Source organism: Salmo salar, chromosome 12, assembly GCF_965601325.2.
Source record: "Salmo salar chromosome 12, fSalSal1, whole genome shotgun sequence".
NCBI lineage: Eukaryota > Metazoa > Chordata > Actinopteri > Salmoniformes > Salmonidae > Salmo > Salmo salar.
The window spans coordinates 68,705,089-68,722,497 of NC_138302.1; the positions used below are offsets into that span (position 1 = coordinate 68,705,089).

General features: G+C 42.0%; 1 protein-coding gene across 1 annotated transcript in view; it reads right to left on the reverse strand.

The window, feature by feature from the left end:
* Nucleotides 1-1,238: 1,238 nt before the first annotated feature.
* The window catches only part of LOC106565528 (beta-1,4 N-acetylgalactosaminyltransferase 1), a 29,975-nt gene continuing 13,804 nt past the window's right edge, over nt 1,239-17,409 (reverse strand). Inside the window, exons 2-12 of the mRNA XM_014132764.3 lie at nt 16,272-16,364; nt 15,790-16,012; nt 15,506-15,682; nt 15,107-15,213; nt 14,508-14,545; nt 14,181-14,361; nt 13,952-14,044; nt 13,630-13,817; nt 13,306-13,446; nt 6,000-6,240; nt 1,239-5,407 (exon numbers count right to left, since the gene is read on the reverse strand). Coding sequence (XP_013988239.3) covers nt 5,190-5,407; nt 6,000-6,240; nt 13,306-13,446; nt 13,630-13,817; nt 13,952-14,044; nt 14,181-14,361; nt 14,508-14,545; nt 15,107-15,213; nt 15,506-15,682; nt 15,790-16,004 — 1,599 coding nt within the window. The 5' untranslated portion in view covers nt 16,005-16,012; nt 16,272-16,364 and the 3' untranslated portion in view covers nt 1,239-5,189. The remainder of the gene's footprint in view (nt 5,408-5,999; nt 6,241-13,305; nt 13,447-13,629; nt 13,818-13,951; nt 14,045-14,180; nt 14,362-14,507; nt 14,546-15,106; nt 15,214-15,505; nt 15,683-15,789; nt 16,013-16,271; nt 16,365-17,409) is intronic.

Below are 17,409 nucleotides of genomic sequence, written 5' to 3' on the forward strand. Positions count from 1 at the left end.
GTCACATAAACCCAAACCACAGCTAAATGTAGCACTAACCTTTGATGATCTTCATCAGATGACAACCCTAGGACATTATGTTATACAATACATGCATGTTTTGTTCAATCAAGTTCATATTTATATCAAAAAACAGCTTTTTACATTAGCATGTGACTAGCATGTGACTAGCATTCCCACCGAACACTGCCGGTGAATTTACTAAATTACTCACGATAAACGTTCACAAAAAGCATAACAATTATTTTAAGAATTATAGATACAGAACTCCTCTATGCACTCGATATGTCCGATTTTAAAATAGCTTTTCGGTGAAAGCACATTTTGCAATATTCTCAGTAGATAGCCCGGCATCACAGGGCTAGCTATTTAGACACCCAGCAAGTTTAGCACTCACCAAAGTCAGATTTACTATAAGAAAAATGTTATTACCTTTGCTGTCTTCGTCAGAATGCACTCCCAGGACTTCTACTTCAATAACAAATGTTGGTTTGGTTCAAAATAATCCATAGTTATATCCAAACAGCGGCGTTTTGTTCGTGCGTTCAAGACACTATCCGAAAGGGTAAATAAGGGTGACGAGCATAGCGCAATTCGTTACAAAACATTTCTAAATATTCCATTACCGTACTTCGAAGCATGTCAACCGCTGTTTAAAATCGATTTTTATGCCATTTTTCTCATAAAAAAGCGATAATATTCCGACCGGGAATCTGCGTTTAGGTAAACAGACGAAAGAAAATAAAGCATTCGGTCGACTCGGGCACGCGCCTAAGCCCATAGTACTCTGATCGGCCACTTGCCAAACGCGATAAAGTGTTTCAGCCAGAGGCTGCCTCGATATCGTTCAGCTTTTTCCCAGGCTCTGAGAGCCTATGGGAGCCGTAGAAAGTGTCACGTTATTGCAAAGATCCTCAGTCTTCAATAAAAAGAGCCAAGATGAAACACAACTTGTCAGACAGGCCACTTCCTGCATGGAATCTCTCAGGTTTTGGCCTGCCATATGAGTTCTGTTATACTCACAGACACCATTCAAACCGTTTTAGAAACTTTAGGGTGTTTTCTATCCAAAGCCAATAATTAAATGCATATTCTAGTTACTGGGCAGGAGTAGTAACCAGATTAAATCGGGTACGTTTTTTATCCGGCCGTGTCAATACTGCCCCCTAGCCCTAACAGGCTAACTCAGTTGCCAGAGAGGAAGGAAACCGCTCAGGGATTTCACCAAGAGGCCAATGGTGATTTTAAAACAGTTACAGAGTTTAATGTTGGGTGATAGGAGAAAACTGAGGATGGATCAGCAACATTGTAGTTACTCCACAAAACTAACCCAATTGACAGAGTGAAAAGGAAGCCTGAACAGAATATATTTTTTCCAAAACATGCATCCTGTTTGCAACAAAGCACTAAAGTAATACTGCAAAAAATGTTACAAAGCACTTTTTGTTTTTAAAACAATACAACACATTACTGAGTACCACTCTCCATATTTTCAAGCATAGTGGTGGCTGCATCATGTTATGGGTATGCTTGTAATCGTTAAGGACTGGGGAGTTTTTCAGGATAAAAAAATAAACAGAATGGGGCTAAGCACAGGCTAAATCCTAGAGAAAAACCTGGTTCAGTCTGCTTTCCACCAGACACTGGGAGATAAAATTCACCTTTCAGCAGGACAATAACCTAAAACACAACACCAAATCTACACTGGAGTTGCTTACCAAGAAGACAATGAATGTGGCCAAGTTACAGTTTTCACTTAAATCTACTTTAAAATCTATGGCAAGACCTGAAAATTGTTGTCTAGCTATGATCAACAACCAATTTGACAGAGCTTGAAGTATTTTGAAAAGAATAATGGGTACATTTTGCACAATCCAAGCAAAAATGTCTAAAAAAAATGTCACTTCGTCATTATGGGGTATTGTGTGTACTGTAGATGGGTGAGAAAAAATATTTAATCCATTTTGAATTCAGGCTGTAACAAAATGTGGAATAAGTCAAGGGGTATGAATACTTTCTGAAGGCACTGTAAAAATGCAATCAATCTCAACTCCCATTAAAAGGCATGCATGAACAGAAGTGTTCCTTTTCATGATGCTTGGAGTAGAAAACAGAGTGGGATAGACCCCAGATAGACATATTGCAGCAGACCAGGAGAAATAGGGATATTGTTCCGAGGTTAGATTCCAGATCAGATGGATGAGCATCATTCTCCTCAAGCATGGGCCAGTCAGGGGTGACAGTGACACAGAGGGTTCTGGGTCGGGGGCAGTGGTGGAAAATTTTTACTTCTGATCCTTAAAAATATACTTAAGTATCAAAAGTAAAACTATAAATAATTTATATTAAGCAAACCAGATGGCACAATTTTCTTTTTTTCCACGGATAGCCAGAAGCACACTCCAACACTCAGACATCATTTACAAACAAAGCATTTGTGTTTTGTGAGTCCGCCAGATAAGAGGCAGCAGGGATGACCAGGGATGTTCTCTTGATTAATGTGTGAATTTAACCATTTTCCTGTACTGCTAAGCATTAAAATGCAAGTACTTTTGGTTGTCAGGGAAAATGTATGGAGTAAAAAGTACATAATTTTCCTTAGGAATGTAGTGAAGTAAAAGTAAAAGTTGTCAAAAATATAAACAGTAAAGTAAAGTACAAATACCCCCCAAAAACGACTTGTAGTAGTATTAGTAGTAGTATTAGTAGTAGTACTAGTAGTATTTTAAAGTATTTTTTTACTTAAGTACTTTACACCACTGGTAAGGGGCAGGAAAACAAATCAAACAAAATATATAATTCAACCTCAAACCACCTGGAAACCCTTTGGCACAACCAACCAGGGTGTATTAACCACACATTTAGAGTCTTGAATGTGTTCATCTTCCATGTGCTGTGTCTGAGAGATTCTCAAATGCTAAGAAGTGTCCTCTCTACTGACTGCCAATCCCATCCTCAGTCTCCTAAGTCCCCATTTGGCTGACCCATAGAGCTCAGTCCAGCTCAAACTGTATAGTACAAAGGGAATGACAGACTACACACATCTCTGATCTCTTAGCAACAGTATGGAAACATTTTCACCTCATTAAGTCCTGTAAGCGGCTAATGCTACTTCCTCCTTTTCCTAAATGTCAACCAATTGTGCCATCGATAGGAATTCAGCATCTTTTTGCTGTCTTTCCCTTTAACAAAAGGACTCAGTGGCAACGTGTCAGATAAGATTTGAGGCACTAAACACACATACACTGCATTCGGAAACTATTCAGACCCCTTGACTTTTTCCACATCTTGTTACGGTACAGCCTTATTCTAAAATGTTTTAAATTAGTTTTCCCCCTCATCAATCTACACATAATGACAAAGCGAAAACAGGTTCAGAAATGTTTGCAAATTTATAAACAAATAAATAAAACAGAAATACATTATTTACATCAGTATTCAGACCCTTTGCTATGAGACTCAAATTGAGCACAGGTGCATCCTGTTTCCATTGATTCAATTCAATTGATTGGACATGATTTGGAAAGGCACACACCTGTCTATAAAGTTCCCACAGTTGACAGTGCATGGAATTGTCCATAGAGCTCCAAGACAGGATTGGGTCGAGGCACAGATCTGGGAAGGGTAATAAAGAATTTATGCACCATTGAAGGTCCCCAAGAACACAGTGGGATCCATCATTCTTAAATGGAAGAAGCTTGGAACCACCAAGACTCTTCCTAGAGCTGGCCGCCCAGCCAAACTGAGCAATCGGGGGAGAAGGGCCTTGGTCAGAGAGGTGACCAAGAACCAGATGGTCACTTTGACAGAGTTCCAGAGTTCCTCTGTGGAGATGGGAGAACCTTCTAGAAGGACAACCATCTCTGCAGCACTCCACCAGTCAGGCCTTTATGGCCAAACAGAAGCCACTCTTCAGTAAAGGGCACACGACAGCTCACTTGGAGTTTGCCAAAAGGCACCGAAAGGATAAGATAAGATTCTCTGGTCTGATGAAACCAAGATTGAACTCTTTGGCCTGAATGCCAAGCGTGACGTCTGGAGGAAACCTGGCACCATACCTACAGTGAAGGATGGGGGTGGCAGCATCATGCTGTGGGGATGTTTTTCAGCAGCAGGGACTGGGAGACTAGTCAGGATCGAGGGAAAGATGAACAGAGCAAAGTACAGAGAGATATCCTTGATGAAAACCTGCTCCAGAGCGCTCAGGACCTTAGACTGGGTCGAAGTTTCACCTTCCAACAAGACAACCCTAAGCACACTGCCATAACAACTCAGGAGTGGCTTCGGGACAAGTCTCTGAATGTCCTTGAGTGGCCCCGCCAGAGCCCGGACTTGAACCCTATCTAACATCTTTGGAGAGACCTGAAAATAGCTGTGCAGCAACACTCCCCATCCAGCCTGACAGAACTGGAGAGGATCTGCAGAGAATGGGAGAAACGCCCCAAATACAGGTGTGCCAAGCTTGTAAGCATACCCAAGAAGACTAGAGGCTGTAATTGCTGCCAAAGGTGCTTCAACAAAGTACTGCGTAAAGGGTCTGAATACATATGTAAATGTGATATTTCAGTTTTGTATTTTTAATACATTTGTAAACATTTCTAAAAACCTGTTTTTGTTATGTCAATATTTATTTTACTAGGCAAGTCAGTTAAGAACAAATTCTTATTTACAGTGATGGCCTAGGAACAGTGGGTTAACTGTCTTGTTCAGAACGACAGATTTTTACCTTGTCAGCTCGGGAATTCAATCTAGCAACCTTTCGGTTACTGGCCCAACGTTCTATAAAGGCTACCTGCCACCCCAATATGAGGTATTGTGTGTAGATTGATGAGGGGGAAAAACAATGTAATACATTTTAGAATACGGCTGTAGTAACAAAATATGGAAAATGTCAAAGGGGCTGAATACTTTCCGAATGCACTGTAAATGCCTTAAAATGATCTTTACCTTGAGTTTACAATCAAGAGTACACAAGTGAAGAGCAAAGTTAAGAGAAATGACAGCTTTGCTCTGTTTGAATGACGATCCCTCTAGAGTGAAACAAGCAAGGTCATTTTTAAGGGGAAGCATGTAATGTGGTTGTCTAAAATCTTATCTGATGGGACACATCGGGCGAGGGCTTCTTTGGCAACTCAGGAAGAGCAGGAATCTTGAACGAGAGGAGAAGCTACAGGTAAAAAACAAGACATTTAATTATGAGTCAAACACTGGAAGTGGTTCTTAAAATAGAGGAGGCCATTTTTGGTGTGTGTGGCATCCGAGGAGGCTGGTGGGTAGCGGAACTTGGCGTAAGTCTTGTCACTCTCTGATTGGCTGACCCAGGGAAGCTTGATCTTGGTGGCGTGATTGACGATGACATCATCACAGGATCCCACGTGAAGCGAGCCAAGGCCATCGATGAAAAACTCTGTGACAAGAACAAATGGGTCAGAGCAAAAGGAAAGAGGTTTGTTTTAATGCTGAGGGCACTTCAGGTATCACACAATTTATATGAACAAATGCAACTCACCAACATGAGAATAAACAATTTTGTTCCCTCCTCGACCTTTTGGATAACTGTTAATGACTATTAAGACTGCAAAAAGGGGTTTTGTGGTTTTGTGCCCAAGTATCCAAATGTTCTCTTCGATTTGGTTTTGAAGTACTGTTACTTATATGACCTTCTTCCAAATGTAGATGGTGCAGCTCAGGGGTTAAATTGGGAATTCAGAGGTGCAGGAGCCCTATTTGGAGGGGTTAGGATGAGGGTTGAACCAGTGTTGAACACAAGGTTACGGTTATGTCAGGATTAGTGTTAAGGTTATGGCTAGGGTTGAACCAGGTTGTGGACATAAAGCTAGGATTAGGGGTGGGGTTAGTACTTTTATCCTACTCCTCTTTGGACCAGTAAGGTGCAGGAACCCAGCTCCAGGTAGCATAGGCTCAATTTAACTGCAGGTGCAGCTGATGTTATGGACAGGTACACCCTGTGTGGTGCTGTGGTTTGGGGCCATACTCACCCAGGTGGGCCACTCTGGCCAGGCGGGGGTCGAAGCCCACCTGCTGGACCTTGTCTGTGCGGGCCAGGAAGAAGTTGATGACCCCGTCAGTGACCACGCAGTTTGGGAAGCCCTGTATGATGTGGTGGAAGGCCCTCCGCATGTGCAGGCAGTCACCCTCCTCCTCCTCCCCTGGCTCAATGGAGATGGTCTGCCTGTAGGTGGCAGTGTAGCCTGTGGCCTCCCGCACTGCACCACCCACCTAAAACACACACACACAATGCATTAACTGATCCTGACACACAAATACACACCAGAGTGTCACAAATAGTGTGTACTGTGTACAATGCATAAACAAACATTAGGGATACTTCCAATTGTCTGAAATTGATATTGAGTGCATGCTGTAGTGATTTGATATACAAGGAAACCGATGGAAACCTTTGGACCCGTTGGATCACTTCATTCCAAAGGACACAGTAAAAAAATGTAAAAAATAATATAATAAGAACCAGAAAACGGAGAAATATCTGCCTCTTGTGTTTTTCTGGCTGTGCTTTTGTGGGCCGAAGAAAGAACTCATTAAAAGTGTACACCAGACCAGCTGCTGACATGTGTAACCCATAGACTTCCCTCTCAAGAGCTGGAGTCCCAGTCTATGGCACACAAGAGGTCTATTCTATTTCCCCAGCCCATAGGTCTCGGAGTTGGAGTCGGGCTCCAGACAAAACCCCCTTCATTCAGCCTTATGTGGGAGTCCGATTTTTGGGCTTTTGTGTTTTACTTTGTATTTTGTGCATACATAATATTGCTGTGGTGTGCATGTGCTACAAAGCAAGAATATGCTTGTATACATCGGTGAAGAATAGAGGGAGATGGAGAGTCTGTTGTCAAAATTGCTTGCATCTCAAATCAAATCAAATGTTATTGGTCACACACATGTTTAGCAGATGTTATTGCAGGTGTAGCAAAATGATTGTGCTTCTAGCTCCAACAGTGCAGTAATATGTAACAGTTTCACAACATATACCCAAAATGCACGGAACTCTAAGTAAGGAATGAATTAAGATATATATATATATATATATATATATATATATACACGTCAGAGCGTCATTGGACTAAGATACAGTGGCATAGTATAGAGTACAGTATACACACATGAGATGGGTGATTCAATATTTACAAACAATTAAAGTGACTAAGATACCATAGAATAGTATAGAGTACAGTTTACACATATGAGATGAGTAATGCAAGATACAGAGACATTATTAAAGTGGCTAGCGTCTGTGTCTGAGTTTGTTTTCTTTTGTAACTAGAGAACAAGGCCGGGATTCAAACTTATCGCGCTTGTAGCTTTTAAAGGCAAAGCTACTGTGTTTCGAGAGACAGGATATGGCTAGTTAGGTCATCAACATCAAAGGGGAACACCGCTTCCTCATTTTCCTAATTTGTCATCTTCACAAGACAGCTACTGTAGGAGTTTATTTCAATACTCTTTTCATGATGTACTGTAAATCCAAATCATTTTAAAACGTTAATTGAACTCAAGATGTAAGTTGTGTCTGTCTGGCAAACGACTGGAGTGCTGATTGTGTTCCCTCATAGTACCCAAGACGGAATGTGCGGAATCGTGTAGGAGCTGTTTCTGGCTCTGCAGAGTAGCTCCCAGTGAGTCCAGAGAATGCTTCTGAACTGGCCTTGACTGTTGCACAGAAAGTTATTATTATTAGAACTATTTTGATCACTCATAGCCACGGGAATTTGGGGTGCCAAAGGTGCTGCAGCACCTCCTGAAAAATCATAATAAAATACACATTTAAAAAAAAGTGGTTTTTCTTCCCTAGAAGTAGTACACTGGGCCTTTACTAGTACTGTATTAGCAGACTGATATAGCCTTCTGTAGCATGGGATTTTCTTCCTCCAGTTTTTGGAACACTTCACACGAAGATTTGCTTGTGGATTCAAATTTTCATTATGATACACTCACACACAGTGATTTTAACACAGAACTACATTGTGTGTGCTCATTTTATACAGTAATTATTATTCAACATGTCCTTATTTGGGATTTGAACTCACAACCTCTTGGTTAACAGTATGCCGATAATCCTGTTACACCACCACGTCGGTGTCAGTAACTGATTTCCCCTATATTCCTACCATTTGGACTATAAAGTACATCTAAGCTTTGTTAAAAATAAACTCAAGACAAAATATTAGATTTATCATAGTGATTCAGGTGTAACATTAAAGCAGAATAACATGCACCACCAACATTATACAGCTAGACAGAAAACCCTCAAATTGAGGAAATAAATTAATGTAATCAATGATGAGACAATAGTCAGAAATGAGAATAACTGACAGTTCGCACAAATGCAAATATTTGACCATGCCCGAAAAATATGCTAATGCACCCCTCCAGTACATTACCCCCACCTATAATTTAAAGCGCAGTGATGATCGTACTTTATATTCAAAATATTAGGTAAAAAAATGTCCCATTATACCTACAAGGTACCGAACTGTACATATGTGTACCTGTGAAGTGTATCTCTGACCTTTTTGTATCCCAGGGAACACTAGTGTACTCTAACCATAACATGTATGAACCTGGTGGCACTGCAGAAACATTGATGCACTCCCAACCAATATGTTTAATCCCCAAAGAATGAATGTATGCTCTAACATGTAAAGTGTCCTTGAGCACTGCTAGTTTAACGTTACTGTTACGTTGGTTGTGATAATTCTGCAAAGTGCAGAAATGCATTCTTGACAATAAGTCTGTGGCCTATAACTCTTTCATGCTGGCAGATCTGGCAGTGTAGCTGCACTGTAACATGACAAGTCCCAGTTGTGGTCACGGTACAAAATTATACAATACTTTATAGTAAATGAAATCAGAATACAGCAGCATACTGTCATTTTATATAAATAACACCATGTTTTCGTATACATTTACTTTGTTTTTACTGCAACTTTGGGCAAAGTGCAGAAGTGTATTCTTAGCAATAAATACACAGTGCCTTCGGAAACTATTCAGACCCCTTGACTTTTTCCACATTTTGTTACAGCCTTATTTCTAAAATTGATTATTTTTCCTCCTAATCAATCTACACACAATACCTCATAATGTCAAAGCAAAAATAGATTTTTTGAAATTAACAAATTTATTACAAATAAAAAAACTGAAATATCCAGACTATTTACTCAGTACTTTGTTGAAGTGCCTTTGGCAGCGATTACAGCATCGAGTCTTCTTGGGTATGACGCTTGGAACACCTGTATTTGGGGAGTTTGGATGGGGAGCATTGCTGCGCAGCTATTTTCAGGTCTCTCCAGAGAAATTCAAATCGGGTTTAAGTCCTGGCTCTGGCTGGGCCAACCGAGGACATTCAGAGACTTGTCCCGAAGCCACTCCTGAGTTGTCTTGGATGAGTGCTTAGGGTCGTTGTCCGGTTGGAAGGTGAACCTTCACCCCAGTCTGAGGTCCTGAGCACTCTGGAGCAAGTTTTCATCATGGATCTCTCCTTTGCTGAGGATTTTTTATTTATTTAATCAATTTTATAATGTGGAGAAATTCAAGGGGTCTGAATACTTTCCATTATATCCACACGATTGGTGGCGCAGCAGGAACTTCAGGTAGCTAGCAACCAAGAGGTTGCGAGTTCAAATCCCAAGTGAGGTTGAGTCCCAAATAATCAACATACAGCATCATACTGTCCTTTCACATTAACACCTTAATTTAGTTGTAAAAATACAGTGTCATGGTATCACGTCGAAATTTTGCCTCCCCATGTTGTCACATTTATTTCACATGAGATTGTGTTTTTACATCTGCTCACATGTTGTCATGTGTACAGTCGTGGCCAAAAGTTTTGAGAATGACACAAATATTAATTTTCACAAAGTCTGCTGCCTCAGTTTGTATGATGGCAATTTGCATATACTCCAGAATGTTATGAAGAGTGGTCAGATGAATTGCAATTAATTGCAAAGTATCTCTTTGCCATGCAAATGAACTGAATCCCCCCCAAAATATTTCCACTGCATTTCAGCCCTGCCACAAAAGGACCAGCTGACATCATGTCAGTGATTCTCTCGTTAACACAGGTGTGTGTTGACGAGGACAAGGCTGGAGATCACTCTGTCATGCTGATTGAGTTTGAATAACAGACTGGAAGCTTCAAAAGGAGGGTGTGCATGGAATCATTGTTCTTCCTCTGTCAACCATGGTTACCTGCAAGGAAACACGTGCCGTCATCATTTCTTTGCACAAAAAGGGCTTCACAGGCAAGGATATTGCTGCCAGTAAGATTGCCCCTAAATCAACCATTTATCGGATCATCAAGAACTTCAAGGAGAGCGGTTCAATTGTTGTGAAGAAGGCTTCAGGGTGCCTAAGAAAGTCCAGCAAGCGCCAGGACCGTCTCCTAAAGTTGATTCAGCTGCGGGATCAGGGCACCCACCAGTACAGAGCTTGCTCAGGAATAGCAGCAGGCAGGTGTGACTGCATCTGCACGCACAGTGAGGCGAAGACTTTTGGAGGATGGCCTGGTGTCAAGGAGGGCAGCAAAGAAGCCACTTCTCTCCAGGAAAAACATCAGGGACAGACTGATATTCTGCAAAAGGTACAGGGATCGGACTGCTGAGGACTGGGGTAAAGTCATTTTCTCTGATGAATCCCTTTTCTGATTGTTTGGGGCATCCGGAAAAAAGCTTGTCCGGAGAAGACAAGGTGAGCGCTACCATCAGTCCTGTGTCATACCAACAGTAAAGCATCCTGAGACCATTCATGTGTCGTGTTGCTTCTCAGCCAAGGGAGTGGGCTCACTCACAATATTTGCCTAAGAACACAGCCATGAATAAAGAATGGTACCAACACATCCTCCGAGAGCAACTTCTCCCAACCATCCAGGAACAGTTTGGTGACGAACAATGCCTTTTCCAGCATGATGGAGTGATAACTAAGTGGCTCGGGGAACAAAACATCGATATTTTGGGTCCATGACCAGGAATCTCCCCAGACCTTAATCCCATTGAGAACCTGAGGTCAATCCTCAAGAGGTGGGTGGACAAACAAAAACCCACGAATTCTGACAAACTCCAATCATTGATTATGCAAGAATGGGCTGCCATCAGTCAGGATGTGGCCCAGAAGTTAATTGACAGCATTCCAGGGCAGATTGCAGAGGTCTTGAAAAAGAAGGGTCAACACTGCAAATATTGACTCTTTGCATCAACTTCATGTGATTGTCAATAAAAGCCTTTGACACTTATAAAATGCTTGTAATTATACTTCAGTATTCCATTGTAATATCTGACAAAAATATCTAAAGACACTGAGGCAGCAGACTGAAAATTAATATACTGCTCAAAAAAATAAAGGGAACGCAAACAACACATCCTAGATCTGAATGAAAGAATTAATCTTATTAAATTATTTTTTCTTTACATAGTTGAATGTGCTGACAACAAAATCACACAAGAATAATCAATGGAAATCCTATTTATCAACCCATGGAGGTCTGGATTTGGAGTCACACTCAAAATGAAAGGGGAAAACCACACTACAGGCTGATCCAACTTTGATGTAATGTCCTTAAAACAAGTCAAAATGAGGCTCAGTAGTGTGTGTGGCCTCCACGTGCCTGTATGACCTCCCTACAACACCTGGGCATGCTCCTGATGAGGTGGTGGATGGTCTCCTGAGGGATCTCCTCCCAGACCTGGACTAAAGCATCCGCCAACTCCTGGACAGTCTGTGGTGCAACGTGGTGTTGGTGGATGGAGCGAGACATGATGTCCCAGATGTGCTCAATTGGATTCAGGTCTGGGAAATGGGCGGGCCAGTCCATAGCATCAATGCCTTCCTCTTGCAGGAACTGCTGACACACTCCAGCCACATGAGGTCTAGCATTGTCTTGCATTAGGAGGAACCCAGGGCCAACCGCACCAGCATATGTTCTCACAAGGGGTCTGAGGATCTCATCTCGGTACCTAATGGCAGTCAGGCTACCTCTAGCGAGTACATGGAGGGCTGTGCGGCCCCCCAAAGAAATGCCACCCCACACCATGACTGACCCACCGCCAAACCGGTCATGCTGGAGGATGTTGCAGGCAGCAGAACGTTCTCCATGGCGTCTCCAGACTCTGTCACGTGCTCAGTGTGAACCTGCTTTCATCTGTGAAGAGCACAGGGCGCCAGTGGCGAATTTGCCAATCTTGGTGTTCTCTGGCAAATGCCAAACGTCCTGCACGGTGTTGGGCTGTAAGCACAACCCCCACCTGTGGACGTCGGGCCCTAATACCACCCTCATGGAGTCTGTTTCTGACCGTTTAAGCAGACACATGCACATTTGTGGCCTGCTGGAGGTCATTTTGGAGGGCTCTGGTAGTGCTTCTCCTGCTCCTCCTTGCACAAAGGCAGAGGTAGCGGTCCTGCTGCTGGGTTGTTGCCCTCCTACGGCCTCCTCCACGTCTCCTGATGTACTGGCCTGTCTCCTGGTAGCGCCTCCATGCTCTGGACACTACGCTGACAGACACAGCAAACCTTCTTGCCACAGCTCGCATTGATGTGCCATCCTGGATGAGCTGCACTACCTGAGCCACTTGTGTGGGTTGTAGACTCCGTCTCATGCTACCACTAGAGTGAAAGCACCGCCAGCATTCAAAAGTGACCAAAACATCAGCCAGGAAGCATAGGAACTGAGAAGTGGTCTGTGGTCCCCACCTGCAGAACCACTCCTTTATTGGGGGTGTCTTGCTAATTGCCTATAATTTCCACCTGTTGTCTATTCCATTTGCACAACAGCATGTGCAATTTATTGTCAATCAGTGTTGCTTCCTAAGTGGACAGTTTATTTTTTTGAGCAGTATATTTGTGTCATTCTCAAAACTTTTGGCCACGATTGTAGTTTCATGTTATCACATGTTACTTCACATGTTGTTACGTGATCAAATGAGATCACACAAGATCATGTGTTCACGTGAAATTCATGTGTTTTTTACATAAGGGTCAGCAAATGATGTCATCACCAAAAAACTCATAATCAAAGGAGGGTAGGATTGAACAGTCCCATGCTATATTAAAATCACAAGCAGCAATACAACACACCTGGGTTCAAACACCATTTGAAATTATTTCACCTGTGCTTAATTGAGCTTACCTGTTGCCATAGAACCAATTGAAAAGTCTCAAAAGGGCAAACCCTTCTCTCTTCAGGCAGGCTAACACAAAAGCTCAAAGTATTTGAAATATTTCAAATAGTATTTGAATCCAGGTCAGCAATACAGTATGGCACGGCCTGTGCCCCCTCACCAGATCCAGGGTGGTCTTCTCCAGAACGTCCACTAGTTTCTCCAGCTTGGTGTTGGCTGTGAAGATGAAGTCATCATCCACCCACAGCAGATATTTAGTGGTCACCTGGGAAACAGCTAGGTTTCGTCCTGCAAACCAGCCCTAGTTGTTGTGGCAGAGAACAGGATGTGGGACAGAGGAAGCCAAAGCAGCGATAGGACAACTAAGGAAATGTTAGTCAAGTATTATTTAAGCAAACAATGTTATTGCTAGACAAAAAGAAAACGTGACAGGTACACTGGTTCCTATACATTAAAAAGAGGCAGCAGTGTTTAAAAAAAATACCTTTCCAAATGGCATGATGTAATGTTCGATGTAGGGGCCAGAGACAGTCTTGGGGTTTTCGCTGTCATCAGCTATTACTATGGTGACAGTGGGATAGTATCGTCGCACGCTGTCGATGAGATCTTGGAGCTTGTCATAGCGCAGGAAAGTTTTGGTTGCTATCGTAACAAGGGCACTGATGTTGTATTCTAGATTGGGAAAAGAGAGAGACAAAGTTAGGGTCTTTGACATTACTCGTTGATCTCCGATGTGATTTTGGTTATTTTTAAGTAAGTGTTGTGCTGTTGTGAGATGCAGTCGACAGTTGTATTTGTTCACATACCCCCTTTGGGTCCTGTGTTGTAGAGTTTTGGAGTTACACGATGACGGATCTTGATGGTGAACATGGCTTGGTGTCCCTCAGTCTCAAACTGCACTGAAAGACATAGCGAGAGTATTTTCAATCTCATTACCACAAATATATCACAGACAGTATTTGGTGTAGGTCTTTGTTAATGGACACAACCCAGAAAGTAGTAGTACAACAGAAAGTCAGGTGTGTCTGGCCTCACCTGTGTCTGCTGTACTAGGGTGGAATAGTGTGTTGGTGTAGGAGACAAACTGTAACTGCCGGTTCAGGTTGGGCAGCAGGCTGCTCATCAGGGTCATGTGCATCTCCCCGTCACCTTTGACCTTTACCCCCTCAACCTCCGCTGCCACATTTAACGCTCCCAGGGTGGAGGTGAAGTTGACCTAAGAAAGAAAATAATTAAGAGGGAGACAGGGAACAAAGAAGATAAAGCAATAAGGAAATTTGGCGTTTTTTACTTGACAAAGACCAGACAGATGAAATAGTACTGGAAATAATAACTCAAACCAAATATTATTAGTCTACTTACTGTGTACAGCTCTCTGGGAAGGTCTTGTAAGGCAAGTCCTGAAAACATATTACATATATTTACTGCCATATTTGATTAAGCTGCTGGATGTTCATCTAATCCAAATACACCACATCAACTGTCAGCTGGAGTTCACACTTTCTCTGTTGTGCAACAAAATACTATTCTCTGCTCTAAAACAGTCTTCCAGAGTAGCAGGTTATTGAGGTAGTAATAATGGTAATGGTAGAAATAGGAGTTGTCAGCGGTTGTATTAATAGTACATGTTAGATTGTTGGAACACCTATTGTCTGTCTCTTTAAAAGACTGAGTTTTACCTCCCTGTAAGAATACCCTGATGAAGGTCATTTGAGACCGATACGTTGGTAAATAAGATCTATTAAATTGTTGTAAGCATCGAGATTACTTGTGCTTGAGTTTTTTTTGTTTTATGTAGGACGACAGTCTTTCCCTGAATTTGTAGCTTCATCTAACTACACTTCTCTTTCTGTGCTTCCCATATTATACCAGGTTTCCTTGACAATTAAGTTTTTAAATATCAAGGGACCTTCCCGTTTATATCAAGGTAAAACTAAACGAATCCCTGTTATAAATCAGACCTGGGATGAGTATGGTTTTGAGGGGCCGTACTTCCACCCCCTGTGTTGGGTACTGCAGAGGATTGTTGGCCTCGGCCACAATGAGCATATCTACAGGAGTCTGAGACCTGGAGAGGGACAAATACACATCAGGTTAATAATCAGTATTCAAAGCTATTACAGCTAGAATGAAGCTTCATGAACTCTATTAGGCTATTTGTTTCAAAGATGGGGTAATGTTGACATCATATCCTTCAAAAGACCTACAGCAAGTTTAACCTAAGCCTAAGAATGTACAAGCTTGGAAATGAATCACATGAAAGGACAGACACAACAACTTCCCCTAGTGTAAGGAATAACTAAGATGATATATGGGATGTCCTTTCAGTTCTGTGCTGGTATACAGTCCTGTGCTCTCACCTCATCTGGAAGCCCTGGTACTCCTTGGCCCTCCGTCTTTTCATCTCCTCCAGCTCAGAGGCATCAAAAGCAGTGTGCAGGGGGTGGGCCGACACCCGGGGGAACAGCAGCTGGGCAAAGGGCAGGTTCACGCCACCACTCTCACCCTCACACACACACCCGTTACGTGCCAACAGACTGGAGAGAGATGAAAGGGACAATAGGACTCCATCAATTAAATGACAATGGAAATGACAATGAAATACAATATCGGAATTATTTCAAAGGCCTTATTTCAAACTGACCCTGAAACACTCTCCTTCAGGCGATAGGGGATGTTGGCAGATCTTTGGTCCGGTTCTGGGAGCCTCTCCTCCAGGTGCCTCTCTACTATTGGCCCTGGTCTCTGGCGGACATCCACTGTGGTGTAGGCCCGGGTGGGCCAAGAATGGAGGAGGGCCACCACCAACACCACTGATGCCACAATGGCCAACAACACTGTCTTCCTCAGGGAACGCATCCTAAAAACTGGCACATCACACAAGGACAAACAGGAACATGCTGCGGTCACCACCTGCTTTGGTGGTGAAGTCCAACAGTATGTGACCATATCTGAGGTGACAAGATTAGCCTAACTGCTGGATGAATTGAATGCTGCCATGATTCGGTTATCTTCAGATACAGTAAATGGCAGCTGAGAGGATCACATGACATCTGATTTAACATTCTAAACAATTTTGTATTTGTTATACACCCATTACAGTAAAAGAGAGAGCTGGTTTCATACCCTACTGCCTGTATCCACTCAGAGAGAAGATGTCTCCTGTAGGCCATGGCATTCCCCAAAATCCCATAATGAAAAGGTAAGGACTTTCCCCATCTGCAAAGCAATAACAAATCAGTTATGTTTTTTCAGCAGGATAACAGAAGTAACTTCTCAGGACATTGTATTAAAAATGGCCCAGTGAACAATATTAACATTGGTGAAAATAAAACAATAGATTTAGATGGGAGGAACCTGCAACATGTAGGTACATCAAAGATAAGGATGTTTAGCAGATATGATGGCCTTTCATAGTGATAAAGAGCTGTTAACTGAATGGTATTGATGACGGTTGTGTTAACAGCAGAGAGATGCTGAGCAACATCTACAATAGGGGGAAAGATAAGGCTCTACAATGAGGCACAGGAGCAGAGACATAACACCTTTCAGGTTGGTGATATTTTTTATGATAATTCCTATAGTGTTCAGATAATCAAACAATTCTAATGACTCAGTTTTAAAAACAGACATGAAAGATCACTCTGGGTCATACTTAGGTCACATTACCTACTTCCTTTGAAGAATGAATCTACTGTAGCGATATCCCACTTCTGACACCAGTGCAGTGAATTCAGGGGTCGCTGCGACTGTCACTGAAGCACCGACTGATGATGAAATATACAAGCCTCATTGAATTGGCTCATATGAGGCTTGGATGTCATAATCGTCTGCCAGACTATCATGTCTCTGTGGCGGTGAATGTTACTAAGATTTTAGTATTTTTAATAATGAGATATGAACAGTTTATTTCTAAAATTATATAGCCACCAATTCATCACGCTTTCTTCACCAGAAATTATTGCCTATTGGTACCTTCATGTGTGTGCAAAATATTACTATTCTCCAATTTTTAATTCATAGATTTTAGTTGTGTATTAAAATGTTATTTTTTAGCAAAATGTTACATATCCATTGTTTAGCTGGAATGGAATGTTTGTATATTGTATATTCAACTGTGATATGTGGTTCTCACCTAGCCATCTTATGAATCACTAACTAAGTTGCTCTGGATAAGAAAGTATGCTAAATGACTAAAATGTCAAATGTAAATGTTTTACATGCAGATCTCATGCAACTGTATATATATATATATATATATATA